The following is a 16515-nucleotide window of genomic DNA, read 5'->3' as shown; positions in this document are numbered from 1 at the left end:
AGAGAGAGAGAGAGAGACAGAGAGACAGAGAGAGAGACAGAGAGAGAGAGAGAGAGAGACAGAGAGAGAGAGAGAGAGACAGAGAGAGAGAGAGAGAGAGAGAGAGAGTTCAGCCTCCTGACAGTCTGGTGGAGCGGGCTGACGTGACGTGATGATTATAATGATCAAAGATCTTCAGCTGGTTTAAGAGAAACGCAACAACAAACAAAGAATTACTAACGAGATGTGTTTTTAAACTTCTGTACGATACAAGTGAAGCTAAACAATACCAAGACCTGTTGCATTACAAAAGTGCAAGACCTATAGGCACCAAACATCGGGTCATTTCCTGTTTTAATTTACTACAAACTGCACGTAAACTCCTGCACACTTTCTTAATTGAACATTTCCTTACCAAAACACTGCTGACTTTTTTGTGCAATTCCGACAGCGCTCTCGCAGCTTTTGGTTAAAGATATGACTGAAGGGGGCGCCTGTGGCCTAGTGGTTAGATCTTGAGCCCCAGAGGCTACGGTCCTCAAAGTGTACAACCCGGGTTCAATGTTTTGTTTTTTTTCTCATAGTCCACTACATTTTGTGTTTTTTATTTTTAATTCTATTTTATATACTGTAATATCTTCTTCTTCTGTATTATTTAAGTTGTTTCTAGTTCTGCTTTATTTCCTTGTTAATTGTTTAGCACCAACACACCAAGTCAAATTCCTTGTATGTGTAAATGTACTTGATAATAAACCCAGATTCTGATTCTGATTCCTGGTTTCTAACTCTCTCAATAAAAGCATAAACAACCAAAAGATTAAATCTTTAAAATTATGACTGAAGCTTTTTCAAAGTTTTGGTTCTTTTGGACACTACTGATCATTTTAAATAACTGAGATTAAATCGTTTTGAAACAGGTGCTGTCGACACATTGTGATTGAAAGATGAGGTTTTGGCGTCTGCAGCTTTCAGCACATGTCTCTGGAGAGGGAGGAGGGAGGAGAAATGGAGGCGAGAGGAGGGAAAGGAAAGGAAGAAAAAAACAGGGAGACAAACAGCGACTTTCCGACCTTGACAACAATGACTTAAGTTCCCCGTCTACCGGGAAAAACAAGTGAGGACCTGACCTGAATGACGGCGCTCTCCGGGAGCTGAGCAGCGTCTCCAAAGACACAAACAAGATTCATGTCCTAAACTTCCCTCTGTGTGTGTGTGGGGGGGTGAGTGTTTGTGAGGGGGGGGGGGGGGGGTCACTGAATGCGTTGGTAGAGGCAGGAGGCTCGTTGTGCCAGACTCTCAGTACGGTCATAGACCATTAGACGTCCAAGCAATGGGAGACATTTTCTCTAAGTGCCAGCCGGATTCTCAGCGACAGCACAGATTCCCATGATTACTCCCCATTAGCCACACCTCGAGAAAAATTATTTCTATCTGGCCGTGTTGGCACCTCGCCGGCCACACAGATTAGGTAAACAACGTTGACGTTGACCGAACGCTGACGCCGGCTGCACGGCTGCTCGCAATCTGGACGCCGGGAGGAGGAGAGGAGAGGAGCTGGAACCTGACGGGGAGGAAACACACCAGCTGGTTTCTCACTTTTTTTTACACCCTGATGGCGTAGGGGGGAAACCCTGTAGCTTTGTGGTGATACGATTAACTGGACGTTTTAGTGCAGGAGCCAGAAAAGCATTTCACTGTTCAACAGAGCAGCGCGCTCTCTCAGCCACGGGCATCGATTCTCATTCTCCATGTGACGGAGCAACAATCACAAGTTTTCTCAGGAAGTTAGCGACCCCTCTGCCAACGGCTTCCTGATGAACCCTGGGCGCATAGAGACAAACCGAGAGGCCCCAGAGTTTCAGACGTTTGGCTGTGAGCGTCGGGGAGGTTATGGCACAGGGGGGGGGGGGATCCACAGAGAGACTGGTAGAGCCGTCGAGGCCCGACTCTCCGGGGGGGCTCAGAGAGCTGTGCTGCAACATCGCAGCCTGACAGGAAGTCTAATGAAGAGTCGACACTGACACGATCCCCCAAACAGTAGGAAAGCAGAAAGCAGAAGCCATCGGCTGTTATCATTCACAAAGTGGAAATGGAAAAAGAAGTTCGCTGTAAATCTGACACCTCGCTTCAGGATGTCATATCACTGTCTGGAGTTAGTCTGAGTGGGCGTTTTGGTTGAGACAAACTGTTCCCCAAAAACATTTTTCGACAGATTCACTAAAAATAATACAAAACAAAGTTCAGGAGAAAGCGTCGGCCTTCAGACGGAGAAAGTTCCCGTTTGTAACGACGAGACCTTTAAAAGAACCTTAAAGTTCTGGAAGTGTAACAAAGAGAAGTCTGGCGGCTCAGAGTCTGTCCAAAGACCGAGAGCTCAGCGAGAGAATCAGAAATGTCACATCGGCTTTTCATTGTGCAGATCTCTCCTCTGCCGGCTCAGATATTACACCGAGCACTCGGAGAGTCACTGCCCTAATAAATAAGGCAGAGCCCTCCATTAAGACGTGTGACTCAGAGAAGAATATTGTATTCTCTGGACATTAGAGGACCATTATCGTGCAGCGACAACTGCAGAGGTTTTCAATAAACTGGAGAGGATGAACCACCGTCGCTCCTGGAGACAGAAGCCCCTCGGAGACATCCATCAGGTTTTAATTCTCCAATTAATAAACACACAAATGATTGTCCAATTTAAGTTCTTATTCAAACTTCACCTCTAATAACTAAGAATGCAACAATTGTCAGTATAATTTTGAACCGTTTGGTAAGGCATCCTCAGTTCAAAAAGCGCTTGTGAACTGCATTTTCTTTTTTTTCTAGTTTTGTTTTTAACGAGCTTCCATGCAAAGCATTTCTCTCTGAACTGGCTCTGTGTGTGTGAGAGTCTGTGAGTCCATGTGATGCCACACCTGGACTGAGTTCGAGCGGATGCAAAAATGCAAAGTGCAAAAATCCTGCAGTTCCTGGAGTGTCCACTAGAGGCTGGCTGCAGGAACACAGGAAGTCACATACACACCCATTCTAAAAAGCCTGTTTTTACAGCAGAGATGAACATGTTTACAGCCTGGTTCAAAAAACCAAATAGGTGTGATTAGCTCATGTCTCGATGGACACACACTGTACGGGGGGTGAATGTTTTGATGACTCATCAGTTTTGATTTGATGAAGGATAAGAGTTATTCACAATAAGGCGTGTAGCTGACCTGATTGACAGGTGGGCGCGGTGTAACGGTTTGTCAGGAGGTTTAAAACCCGCCTCAGCTCCAGCTCTCAGCCTGTCGTTAGGTTGACTGAAAGTTAGACTGAGACAGCATTTCCAGCATGGAGACCGCCATCGATGGGATTCCAGCGCCCCCTGCAGGAACAGACGGGGGACGACACTCACTCATATTTGCAGTCTGTGATTTAGACACAGCTCGTATATGAAGACTCTTCTCAGGTGACATGCCCCGACACCTCTTTCTAAATCATTTGTATTTTATTTAAATGTGAAAATTTGACTAAATTAAGAACATTAAGAAATATGAGTTGCACCTTTTTGACGTCGTCTGACCTTGACCACAGTATAACCTTGTGTTTTATACAGTACAGACTTCACATTTAGCCTTCTGTTTTTCTACATTATGCATGAATTCTGGAGGTAAACAGTGCCGCCTGTTTGCAGAGAAACCCCCGCAGACCCCCGATGTTTGAACTGACAGCATATCAAAAAACATATAAAAGTCATTCTGCAGAGGATGGTGGTGCTCTGCCCTCTGAGGGGGTCAGCGCTCTCATCAAACCCGGGATGACTGCAGCGCCACACACAACTGAATGCCAAACGCTCTCTCTTGCCCCTCCAGGTTCTTTATAGCGTTCATAACCACATTTCCCTGCGCATGCTAAATTGGTTCCTGTAAAAAAAAAAAGATCTAATACGCAGAGATGGGAAAAGGTTTACAGGGAGTAATGGATGAGGAGGCGACCCCTGTGCATAATTAGCACAGTCATCATGATAAGAGAAGTCCTATCTCCACTTGGCAGCGCTATCTTTACGACCTCCTTCTGATCTGAGAGGGATGACGCACTCACAGGAACGCACACAGACGAGGAGAGGAGCTGTGATCTTATGTTTTTCCCATTCTAAAGAAAAATGCATTAAAATAAAAACCAAGCTTGAACGTCCTTTCCACTTTCAGTGAACCCTGAATATTCTTTAAAACATGCCTTTGATTAAAAAATGATGGTCTCATTTTCCCATTTTTCCCCGAGCTCATCTAAAGAGGGAAGCTAAACACTCAGGCTGTTTAAGATAAGGTCATCTTAAAAGGGGTAACCTTTGAGCCTCAGAAATGACACCAACGCAGAGGTAAAGGAAAACTGCAGTTCCTCTTAGTGGCCACTTGAGGCTGGTTCCAAAACTGAGTCAAGCCCAATTGTGCCCCACATTAAAATACTTTTCTTATAATTTCTCACTTTCAGCATTAATGATGTCACTCTGGGACTCCTGTTGAGCAGCGTTGTGAGATGTGTAGCTTTAAAATCTCCTTATTGATCTGATACTAGTGTCAGTAAAATCCCTCATTTCAGCCTCTTCCTGAAACGCTTCATTTCAGCTACTGTCTCTTTAAGGCCCGATCCCTCCCTTACACGCCCACTCTCCTCTGATTGGCCAGCTCTTTTTGCAGCCACAGGGACATTTGAGTGAGTTTCCTGGTGGGCGTGGCCTTGAAGGAGCTGTCAGGGTGGGCGTGTCCTATAACTGGCTTTGCTCTGATACGTCAGGATCTGGACAAGTCTCGCACAAGTTCTCATAAGGTCTCGTTGAGAGCAGCAGGAGACCACGTCCTGGGATTATACATCGTAACATGATATGTTTGTATTTCAAAAAGGCTCAGCAGAATAGATCTCCTTTAATTTAAACATGAGCTTTACATGATGGAAGTCAATGAAATGTGTCAAACTTAAAATTCAATCTGCGTCAGTGATGACATCCTGTTTGGTCTTTGGTCCAGACTTTGCATTCGTCTTCCACAGCTTTGAGCCAAAGAGGAATCTATTTCTTGCCATTGATGCGTCACATGACTTAATGGAGCAGTGCGTAAGATTTCTTGACATCGAGCAGCGACTATAGGATAACTTAAAGTCCCCTTAAAGCACATGAAGGCATTCTCTTAAAAAAATGACAGTCTTACACACAGGTCTTTGTAAGTGTTATTTATAAGACATAAAACTTTCTAACTTTCTGGGAGATGCAGGGTTTCTGTAGTAAATGTTAAATCAGCATGTTTTCTGTAGTTTCATAGTCAAAGACAAATCAGTGGTTTGCACATTTTTTACTTTGTCATCAATATTAATTCAATTACCGGTAAACTTTTTCTTGAGTGGTATTGTACAGGCTCTCTTCAGATGTGATGACTGACCGGTTGATCTGAGTCCAGGATGTTAAACCAGAGGACAGGTGTGAGACTCAGTCGAGTGTCGGACTCTTTACATCCTCTTTAAACAGAAAAGAGGAGCATCAGTGTTCCCAGCAGGGAAGCTATCACCCACTGAATACAAAAATAAAGCCTGGATACTCTCCATACTCACTGAATAAACGACCTGGAGAAAAGTTTCCACGACTTGTCATCAAATGTGATTTAGACAACGAGAATGGGGAAGAGTGAGATCTGTTTTATATCTTTTTGAAACAGTCGCACGATGGTTACAGGTATTGAGTCTTAACAGCTTTCTTTGCAGAGTCCTGCAGACCGATGCACTTTCATTATAGAGAGTAGGTTCAGTGAAACCATCTGCGGGGGCTGCACGCTGCAGGGACCAGCCACCTTGTGATGAAATGGCCAACCTGCCCTCCACACCTGCACTTCTCCTGATTGTCATCTCATCCCTTTTTTCTTCTCCCGCTCTCTCTCCAGGCTCTCACCCAGGTGACAGTTTGAGCACCGCCTGTCCAACCTCCGGCCAAACAGAATTAAAGAAGAATTAAAAACTCAATGAGCCTAATAATTAAACTTTAATGGAGGACATAAAGAAACTTTACACCCTTTAAAAAGCTATAGGCAGACACTATAACAGCAGCAGCGAGGTGGTTCGTGTTCCCTAGAATTGCAGACATTTCTCTTTTGCAGCCCACGTATTGCTGCCGTCATGACAAAAGCTTGATGCACAAATCTTTTAGTCTTACTTCAGCTCAAATTATAAACTCATAATATATTTACTTAAAGGACATATCCTCCTCCTCTTCTTCTTCTTCAGTTTAAATAAGTCTCAGAGCTCCTCAAAACATGTGTGTGAAGTTTCTTGTTCTAAATCCACTCTGATCCTGTATTTGATCATGTCTATAAACCCCTCTATTTCAGCCGTGCTCAGAACAGGCTGTTTCTGTGTCTGTACCTTTAAATATGTAAATGAGCTGTGTCTGACCACGCCCCCTCTCTGGAAGGGCTTGGGTGTACTCTGTCTTTCTCTCTCCATGTTCTATTGTTTACGGTGAGAAGGCAGACTCAGAGGGCAGAACAAACACCTAGCTGTGGGAGTGTCACCCACCTGGGGGAGGGGCTACTGCCCTTTGTGATGTCATGAAGGGAAAATCTCCAAACGGCCTGTTTGAGCACACATTTTCTGAAAAGTGGAGCAGGCAGAAGAGAGAGAGGATGGACTTTTCTCATCATTGGGGGGTTTGTAGACGGACTAGAGACACATATTAGAGTTAGAGGAACATGGAGAAGAGGATTTTGTGACCTTTAAATGAAGATGTTGACTACAAACACACACAGCACGCTAGCACAAGCCTAGGCTGTATAATCACAGCCAAAGGCAGCGAGAAAAGGAAATCACAGGTGAATGTGGACGGGGAGTCAGGAATCAGAGGAAGCCAAGTTTTTTGGGTCCTGTCGTGTTTTTAAGAACCTATTCCATGAAGGACAATGACTTCCTGTTCCCTCCAGCGACCTTTTTGGCGCTAGATAGCCGCTACAAAACCTCCTGAGGTTCAGCTGACGTCCAGTAAACACACACTGATACACAAGAGGTCGACTGAGTCTGTGTTCTTTTTACACACCAACCTTCCACTTTAACTCAAATTAGCATAACTAGCAGCCTTCACTTCATGTCTGGCTCATGTACTGTAAAGAAAGAAAGAAAAAAAAAAGGCCTTCTGACACTTTATTAACCTCCAGACTTTTCTGCTTTCACATTGTTCCCAAAGTGCCACACACTCCTCAGACGCACGTCTCCTGGTTTCAAGTTCTAAATTAAAACCAGCATGAGAAAATGGAAGTCCTGCAGGCTACAGATCGGAGGGCGGAGAAAAGATGAAAAGAAAGAAAGTGGAACAAACTTTTTCAGAGATGTTATCAGAGAGTGTTTCGTTACCCAACATCCGCAGTGGGCGCTCACATGCGAGGAGCTGAGTCGCTCGCTGAAAACCTGGAAAAGAGCCACTAAGACCCGAGCACGTCCCGTCTGCTTTCTGACTATTATTATAAAAACACAATGTCACACTGTACAAACACAGATTTACATAGCAACATACTGCTGTTTGTGAGCAGAGCTGTTAAAGCTGGTAAACAAACCCGGACAGAAAAGTCCAGCGCCGTCATCTTGTTTCTGATTCGTCCCTCCAGCAGGACAAAGAAAACCCGGTCCTGTACAACACCATGAATAGACCCGCAGAAGGCCGACTGCAGAGACCTTGTGAAAATTATAAAAAGGGTTTCAGCAATCCCTCCAACCTTTCAGCCGCTCTGACAGCCCGCTAAACAGAATGAATTGCCTTCTGGCCGACATGCAGCTCAATCAGAGGCTGGACGTCTGGCAGCATTAAGCGGCGCCGAGGTGAAAACGCCGGCCTTGGATACGCTGTTTTCAACAGTTTAACAGCAACACATGCAATGTTCCCTCCTCCACCTCATTTCCATTCTGATGAGCCTGTATTCCTGTCACTCAATATAAACACACACAGCTCACCCATTCAGATACTTTCACCTTAATTTGATGTTAAAGGACGTAAGAGAGAGAGGCTGCTGGTCGGATAACAGAGCGATCAGAGTGGGACCAATGAACACCTGTCAATCTGTATGATCACACAGAACACCAGCATGCCGTCTCAGTGACGATTATAGAGCCCGACTGATAATATCGGCCGATATCAGCACATCCAGTGACTATCAGTATCGGCTTATTTTATCGCAGATATTACTCAATTTATTCTCCAGTCAATACCATTTCATTTGAGCCTCATTGTGTCACACAAGCAGTTCGCTTTCTGTCTGTCACCAGCAGAGGGCGCTATATTGATTACAACAAGCATTACAACTAGGGCTGGAAATCTTTGGGTGTCTCACGATTCGATTTGATTTAGATTCTTGGGGTCATGATTCGATTCAGAATCGATTTTCGATTCAAAACTATTCTGGTCTATTTATGAATTAGTCCATACTTCAGGATCTACTCTAGTCATGCTCTATTTGACATTCTACCGAGTTAAAGATCTAGCATTAGCACTTAGCAGGGAGTGACTGATCAGCCAAAAAAAAAAATATATTTTTGGAAGTTATTAATCGATTTAAAATCTCAGAAGATAAAAATCTTGATTTTTACATAGAACTATTTTTTTCCCACCTCTAATTACAACTCTGCAGAGTGTTGAGCGGTGATGCACGTACATGCTCAGTTACTTTCCAGCTGAGTCACCATCTTGTCTTCATTATGAAAGTGTTCGATAACTGCATCTGATGGATCAACACAATAAATGTGTATATCTTTATCTATCTCGACAGACATCTAGAGACATCTAAGAAAGATATCGGCCGATATATCGGTATCTGATTTTTTCCTCTAATATCGATATCGGCCCAAAAAATAATATCGGTCAGGACCTAGACGATTCACAAAAAAATACATCTACAAGGAGCATAAATTAAACTAAACAGAACACAACAATGCAAATCAACACGAAGCAGTCGTCCCAAAAGACAGTGAAGAATCAAACTGCTCGGATTGTGTCATAACTCCTGCAGATATCTGCTGCAGACTGGTTAAAAATGTAGACAAACAATCCTTTTACTAAGGAGTGTTTGTGGCGTCTGCACGGTGTATTAAACTGAAACATGATGCTGCAGCTGATTCAGAGTCGTCAAGTCACTGTTTCCTCATCAGGGCTGATATTTACATAATAGATTAAATTCATTAGCCGTCTCCAACAGAGCAGTCTGTTCTGCACGTCTATTCATCTCGCATTAATTATAGAGGACTCATTTCACACAGGATGCACACAGGATGCACACTGCTTAGCAGACGGGTACTTCTGCATTCACACGGACTACATGATGAAGGAAAAGTTATGAAAAGAAGAAGAAGAACATTTTTATACACTGCAGCTTTACGGTGTCGGTGTGGCAGAATCAACTCTGTGGCTGCAAAATGTCCCCAAAGCATGAGCTGCAGGAGCAACAGGTAAAAGCAATCTTTTAGCACCTCCCGACTGTGTGTGTAGGTTGTGACTGCAGAAGATTACATAACAGTAGCGCAGATCTCTGGGAAAAAGATTTTCTGCGAGCCTTCTCTGATTGAGCACCGTCTCTCTTCTCACCATCACAAACCTTTTTTTTTTTTTAAGTCACACACAGCAGCATCTAATATGTGATCATATAAGATGTCTGCAGCTCACAAATTCAAACATAAAGACAAAAGGAGGAGAGCAAACTTCATTCACGCCTCCTTCTGTCAATAACCTTTTGCTCCATGGCGTCAGAGAAAGAGATGGAGCAGCAAACAGCTTTCACAGTGAAGTAATAAAGGGTCAAACATAATCCAAACAATCAGAGCATTTCAGGAGGTAAAACAGCCTCAAGCGGGTGTCCCCTTTTACACCTCCTTCAGTCACTCCTCATCACTTGTGCACTTCCCTCAGCTCGGCAGCAGAGGGCAGCCAAGGACAATTCAAAAGCAGAGCTGCCTTCAAGCAGCAGCAGCAGAAGGTTGAAGAGCTTGTAGATTCCTTACCAGCGTTGACGATGGCGTCCACCTCCAGCACGGTGATGTCTCCTTTGTAGAGAGAAACTTTGTCGGTCAGCCCTCCTCCTCCTCCTCCGCCCGTCAGCTCCGTCCCTTCCTCTTCCTCTTTGTCATCGGCTGAAAAAAACACAGATTACTTTAACTTGTTGCATCGATTGAAGAAAGAAGATTAAAATAAAGAAATGTGTTCAAGATGAAGATAACATTTAATAATTCAATTTATCCCATTGTCCTATAATGTATTATTACAAGAACTCACATGTTAAAACACTAAACTATTTGATTTGTTATTTAAGCAGGTAATTAACCCATTGAGGTCCAGATCTCTTCACCGGGGTGACCTGACCAAGAGGGCAGCAGCACACGTCATGATAAACACAACACAATGAAGAAACAGTGTACAAACTAGAAGTTAAGAGAAATCAACAATTACAATGTGCTAAATGGTTCACAGATAAAACCCAGAAGTTGAGATCACAGATTAAAGTTCAGAAACCCATCAGGTACTGTCCGATGGTCTGTGTTTTCTGTCCTTTTAGATCACGATAAAGGCTTCAAGTGAAATGAGATCAGCTGGTTTCAAGTCATTCTGGAGAAAGTTCCCAGCAGGGGGCAGCAAAACTGAGCACTCAGCTGAGCTCTGAGTGGACACAAGGAACAGACGGTATAAAAACATCACAGGAACATGAGGCAGAGAGGCTCCTGGTTTCTATTTCTTTTTCTGCTCTTATCTTCTTATTGCTGTTCTCTTTTGATTTGCTTTGAGCTCTTTTAGTTTCTTACATCTTTTTAAATCTTTGCTCCTCTTGGTCTCAGCTCGTGTTGTTGGTTTCTTCTGTTGTTGGGTTCTTGTGATGGTTCTTATGATGGTTCTTATGATGGTCGGGTTATATATGTCTGTTGGGTATCGTGCACTTTGGGTTCTTTTCTGTTCAATTGTATTCAATTATTTTTTTGTATTTTGCATTTGTTATGTTCTTGCTGTTGTTTATGTTCTTCTGTATTTGCTTTAGTTTGCTTTGTTTTTGTTGTTTGTCAAAGCACTTTGTAAACCTGTGTTTTTAAAAGGTGCTATATAAATAAAGTTATTATTATTATTATTAAATAAGAAGGAGACTCAGCCAGTGTGTATACCTGCTCACCTTCAAGGGTGGCCAATCAGATTCAGTGTACAGGTCACAGTGATGAGGAAGGCGTCTACAACCAAATCACAAATCTGAAGGAGCAGCGATACACAGTGTCCAATGAGAAACTATCAAAACTTTAAAAAAAAAAAATTTCATTGGTCTTTTGGTTTTAATTCTCTCAATTAGGGGTGAGAGTAGAGCCAATCACTGATAGGAAGCAGGGAATCCGCTTTTGTTTCATTCTGGGTCTGAAGGAGAACATGTCAGCTCGGAGCCTCTCAGACGTCCATGAAAAGTTATTACACCTCATTCAGAATCACACAACATACTGAATGTAATTTTACCTCGAGTTCAGTGAGTAGAACTGAAATCTCTGTCGGTTTGATGTGTGCTTTGCTGAGATTAGAATATTGTATGTTTTAAAGCTCTCGTCTCCTCCTCACACAGAACATGATCCTCCTGTGAGATCAGGCTCCCATCAGAGTACTCACACTGCACCCCAGGCACTGATGATGATCATTCTGTCACTTATTGCTCTTTTGTCTGAATCGAGAAATAAGCTGCTTCGTTCAAAGTCTGCCTGATGACGACGATGCAAGCCTTTCATTTCAGTTTTGGTACACAAGAATGAAACTGGATTCTGCCACACACACATATATACAAATGATTAGGAGGGTGTGTTCTTATTCAAGGCTTGTTGCAACCATAGACTATAAATACTAATGGACAATGCCTGATTGATGTCACCCATCTGTTCCTGCAGGGGGCGCTGGAGTCCCATCGATGGCGGTCTCCATGCTGGAAATGCTGTCTCAGTCTAACTTTCAGTCAACCTAACGACAGGCTGAGAGCTGGAGCTGAGGCGGGTTTTAAACCTCCTGACAAACCGTTACACCGCGCCCACCTGTCTAGAGTCGATGCTCACACAGGTCACCATGTGGTGGACTCTGAAGCTTCAGTGTTTATCCAGCTCTGCATGGGTCTGTAAACCTTTCTGTGTTCTAACCTCTCTCCATTTTTCAAAAGCATCTCCAATATTGATCCTAGTTTGAGCACGTTTCTGCTCGTGGAGCTTATTAGAAACATGCAGAGGCTTTTTAGGTCGGGTACAATCACTTCTATCTGAACCACTTCTCTTGCCCGCTTCCATCGCTGCAACACCTGTTGACCTGATAACTGCTCTCATATCTGGCAAACCGAGGGGCGTCCAAAACGGCCATGTGGGGGGGGTCTTAAAAGCGCCTACCTTCTCTGGTCCAAAGAAATCCAGAGCATTCAGGAGCAGAATCTAAAGTTAGAAGGAGGACATACTGGCTGCTGCATTGTTGTCAGAGAAGCCAGCACTTCAACATGTTTCCTTAATGATCAGATAGTAAGATACCTTTATCATTTCACTCTCTACACATCTCACTGATTGGACCTTTAAGATCGAGTATAAAACAACTAAGTAAACATCAGGATTATTAAATGTTTATTTTTGAAACTGGCTTTTTTTTTTTTTTAAATACGACCATGATATGTCCATTTATCAACATTCCCAAAATGAAAAGAGATCCAGAATTTAAAATTCTCTTACGTTTATTTTCCTCTCTCCAGGTTGGAATCTTGTCCAGAGGTATGAATTCTGGACGTCGATAGTCCTTGCGTCTCTCCTCCCGATCCAGACGGAGCAGTCTCTCTGCGGGAGGAAATAACCACACATTTCAGAGGGAATAAAGCACACACAAGAAAGAGGACAAATGGTATTGACAGGTAGTTACTCCTCTAACATGAATGTCCTTCTAAGCCCCTGACCTTTCACTTTATTTTCTCCATTAACTGCTTCAGTGAAAATATTCCCAACTTTTTCTCAGAGTTTAAATGCTGCCAATAACGCTTGAGCAGACGTTTAAGGCCAGCTGGCAAAACTGTTTGGAATATCAAGAATCCTAAAATAGCTTTTTACTGGCTTAGCTCAGACATTTTCTGGACCAAATTTGTGACCGATTGATAAAAAGTTTGGAGAAGTAAAAATAGTGTTGGAAGCCTCAACCTGCAGAATCCAGGAAAAACGCTATTTTAGTTCTGAGACTAACAGTTCCAAAGTTACAGGGTTAAATTTCAACCAAAATCAACACTGAACTCCTTTAACTCCTCTGCAATACAACCCGAGTCGTCGATTGTATGAATGATTCTCGAGATATGCCAGAGACGGAGAGACAGCTGAGACTCGTACGCTGATGATCTAACTCTTTGCTTCTCGACACCAAATTGTCGTCAAATCTCCAACTAGACCTTCACTGCTCAGCTCTAGTGCTGTCCATTTTTCAACTCTGAACAAATTTCGTATATGACACGGTAACGTTTGAACACATTAGAATTTAAAACCCGCTGACGAGAACACCCGTTCAGAGCGCACAGACCTTCCTGGTACACACAAATATTTGCGAGCCAGCTTGGAGAGTTGCAGGTTTTTAGTGACCCTGTGTTACTTTACATTATTGTCTTCATTTAGCCCATGCAATATCAAGTTACACTGACAGCACCCTCTGCTGGATCACACTGCAAACTACTTCAGACCGCCTGATGTGCTGATAGACTGTATATTCTAAATTTGAATGACTCATTAAAGTTTGAATGTGAACTTTTCCCCCCAGGTTTGAATGAATGTTCGAATTTCAAATAAACAATGACAGTCCTACTCAGCTGATACTGTCATCATCAAATTGTCTTGATTAAAAAGTGATACTTAAAGTTACACTCTCTCAGATCCCTGTTTTATTATCATTGGACGGGGAGCTGCCACCTATGGTCATAAAGAGTAATTACAGTCAGCCCTCTTTTATCCTTGCTGACAGTCGTTTTGTTTTTTGAATGTTTGGCTCAACTCGGACATTGTGATTTTTTCTTTTTTTTAAGGATTTTGAAATTCTAAAGATGTTTCATGTGTGCACAGCGGTCGCCCATGTTTTCTTGTTTTGTCATTCTCACTCAAAAGGTAAGCAGAGAAGGGAAAATGACATGAATGACAAAATGACATGAAGTTTTTTAAATCATGGAGGGACGCTAACAAAATCCTCTTTGAAACATTGCAACAGGAAGTGCTTTCATTAGCATTGTGTTGCCTCATGTCCCATTTAATTTAACAAAAACAGCAACCGAAGGACACACTGGAGCTGGATGACTTTCTAAATAATAATAATAACAGGGTGTCTTATTTATCTGCTCGTCTTCATTGATAAAGTAACCATGTGCAGGAATATCGAAAACTGGGGATGCATCGTGATATGATATGGAATCAAAAGGTTGACAGGATAATCGTGATCGAATCTTGAGACCAGCGAAGATGCACAACCCTGTGACCTTACAGGTCAACTGAAGGTCAAATAGTAACTAGCTGAAAGGGGAAATATCGTCACCTACTGTAATGGACATACTTCCATTGATAAATCGACCGACCCCCAGTTTCCCCATCAGTCCAATTAAACGGCCTAATTGACCAATGACCTTAGCTTAAGTTAACTGTGCATGTACGCCTACTGTATGTCTGTAATGCAACAACTGCACATAGAGCATACTGACTTTGTCCTTCTAGCTCATTCTGTATAGTTGCCTGAGCTCGGCGCAGAAAGATGTCCGCACTTTGTGAAGTTACATATTTGGTTTTACAGCAGCTCCCTACATAATTGGCATCACAGCTGCTGCTTAACCTCTGCCCTGCTGTATCTCTCTTGGGTTCTCACAACATGTACATCTCTAGTCGCTGCAAAAAGAGCCTCAACTTTTCTTGTGTTTCTGCAGACAACACTGTGCTGTTCTGCAGATCAGGCTTCATGCTAATTATGTGTGAAATATCTGCCGTACAAATACACCAGTGTGGGCTTCGGTTAATTAGAGTATCCCTTCTGTGAAACGATTTCAGCAAACTGGAAGTGATCTGACACAACACAAAGCATAATAATAGTTGACTCTTGTTTGGATCTTTTTCCAACAAAATTTTGAGCAGTAGGCTTTGATTCTTTACAAACAACAATATTCTCCATTGTGGGAAATCGACTTTTTCAAACAGACCAATTTGGAGCAGACGTCACAGTAACGTCACCTCAGTTGTGTGAACACTGTGGTGGCAGAAAAATGACAAAGGTAAGAGGAGAGAAACACGATTTACCCGGCCATACAAGTGAAGTTCTGCATCAGTATGTGGTTGTTTGACTACACGTCTTGTATAGCTTGGATTTATGGCTTTACTGCTGCTCAGCTCTGCAGTGCGTCGGTCCATAAAACACAAAAACAATCTGATGATTCTCAGTATTTAAAGTCTTGGATATGACCACAGAGTACTAAACTGTGAAGAGATTTGTATGCCTTTAAGTTTTTAGGCTTTAGTGAGTAAACGTTGTGTTTCTCCACGAGGTATACAATGATGTCCGGTTGGTGTGACTCGGTCGTTTAGTTGCGACAGTGAACACAGAAAAATCATTGCTAAGGGTTAGCTTGTCACTGTAAAACAATCTCCTAGAGGAAAATCCTCTTTGACTGGTCTGAATTTTGTACGGAAAATTCCCAGAAGTGAACAAAGACTAGAGAGCCACATCTTCAAGTGGTCTCGCTAGGGTTGTTTGGACCGCACCAGTGTTGGGTTGACAGCTTTCACACCAGTTCAAATGAACCGCTCTAACTTGGCAAACGGTGAATACGACCTTTGTTTAACCATTTAGTCGGCTAAACGCGCCCATTGCGAGTAATACAACTCATCTTCCTTCAATATGAATAATAATTTAAAAAAATAAAAATAAAAATAATAATAATAATAAAAATAAAAATAATAATTATTATTAAAAATAATAATAAAAATAATAATAATAAAAGTAATAATAATTTAAAAAAAATTATAATAATAAAAAAAAAAATATATATATATATGTATATATTTGAAGAAGGCGTACAAGTTGTCCTAAACTTTCTTCAACCAGTTGGCTCCACCCACAAAACACCTCATCTCACTGTGTACAAACACAGAAATGGCCTATAGAAGGCCTTTGACATATTAAGAAAATTGGGGTTAATTATATCTCGGTGTGAAAAAGAAGGTTCCTTCTGTCCTCTGTCAGTTACATCCCACAGTGGGTCAGACTTTAATTAAAGGGAACTCTGCAGTGAGGGATATCCGCTCCATCCCCGGTGTATTCCTCTCTCTCCTTGGCACTCCTGTCATTTCCAAGGCTGCTTTTATTCTACATGGATGAATAAAAAGGCTGTTCTGAGGTTGAACACAGATAGGCTCTCTGGACTACATTAAAGTGCATCTGCTGAACTTTTAGTCGTCGAGGAATCCCACAGCTTAGCGTGGATGCTATGAGAACACGACGGGCTTCATTAAATATGAGTCCCAACCAGATCGTGTTACCGGAGCCACGGGCAAGATCCCGTC

The 16515-nt window shown here is 42.5% G+C and overlaps 1 protein-coding gene across 5 annotated transcripts in view; it reads right to left on the bottom strand.

Moving 5' to 3' along the window:
* Window positions 1-16515, bottom strand: part of macrod2 (mono-ADP ribosylhydrolase 2) — a 607882-nt gene that overhangs the window by 587885 nt on the left and 3482 nt on the right. For all 5 annotated transcript variants that reach the window (XM_061039437.1, XM_061039433.1, XM_061039435.1 and 2 more), the window contains exons 2-3: window positions 12682-12783; window positions 9967-10095 (exon numbers count right to left, since the gene is read on the bottom strand). In XM_061039437.1, coding sequence (XP_060895420.1) covers window positions 9967-10095; window positions 12682-12783 — 231 coding nt within the window. The remainder of the gene's footprint in view (window positions 1-9966; window positions 10096-12681; window positions 12784-16515) is intronic.

Source organism: Labrus mixtus, chromosome 6 (assembly GCF_963584025.1).
Source record: "Labrus mixtus chromosome 6, fLabMix1.1, whole genome shotgun sequence".
NCBI lineage: Eukaryota > Metazoa > Chordata > Actinopteri > Labriformes > Labridae > Labrus > Labrus mixtus.
This window is presented reverse-complemented; position numbering and strand designations above follow the sequence as displayed.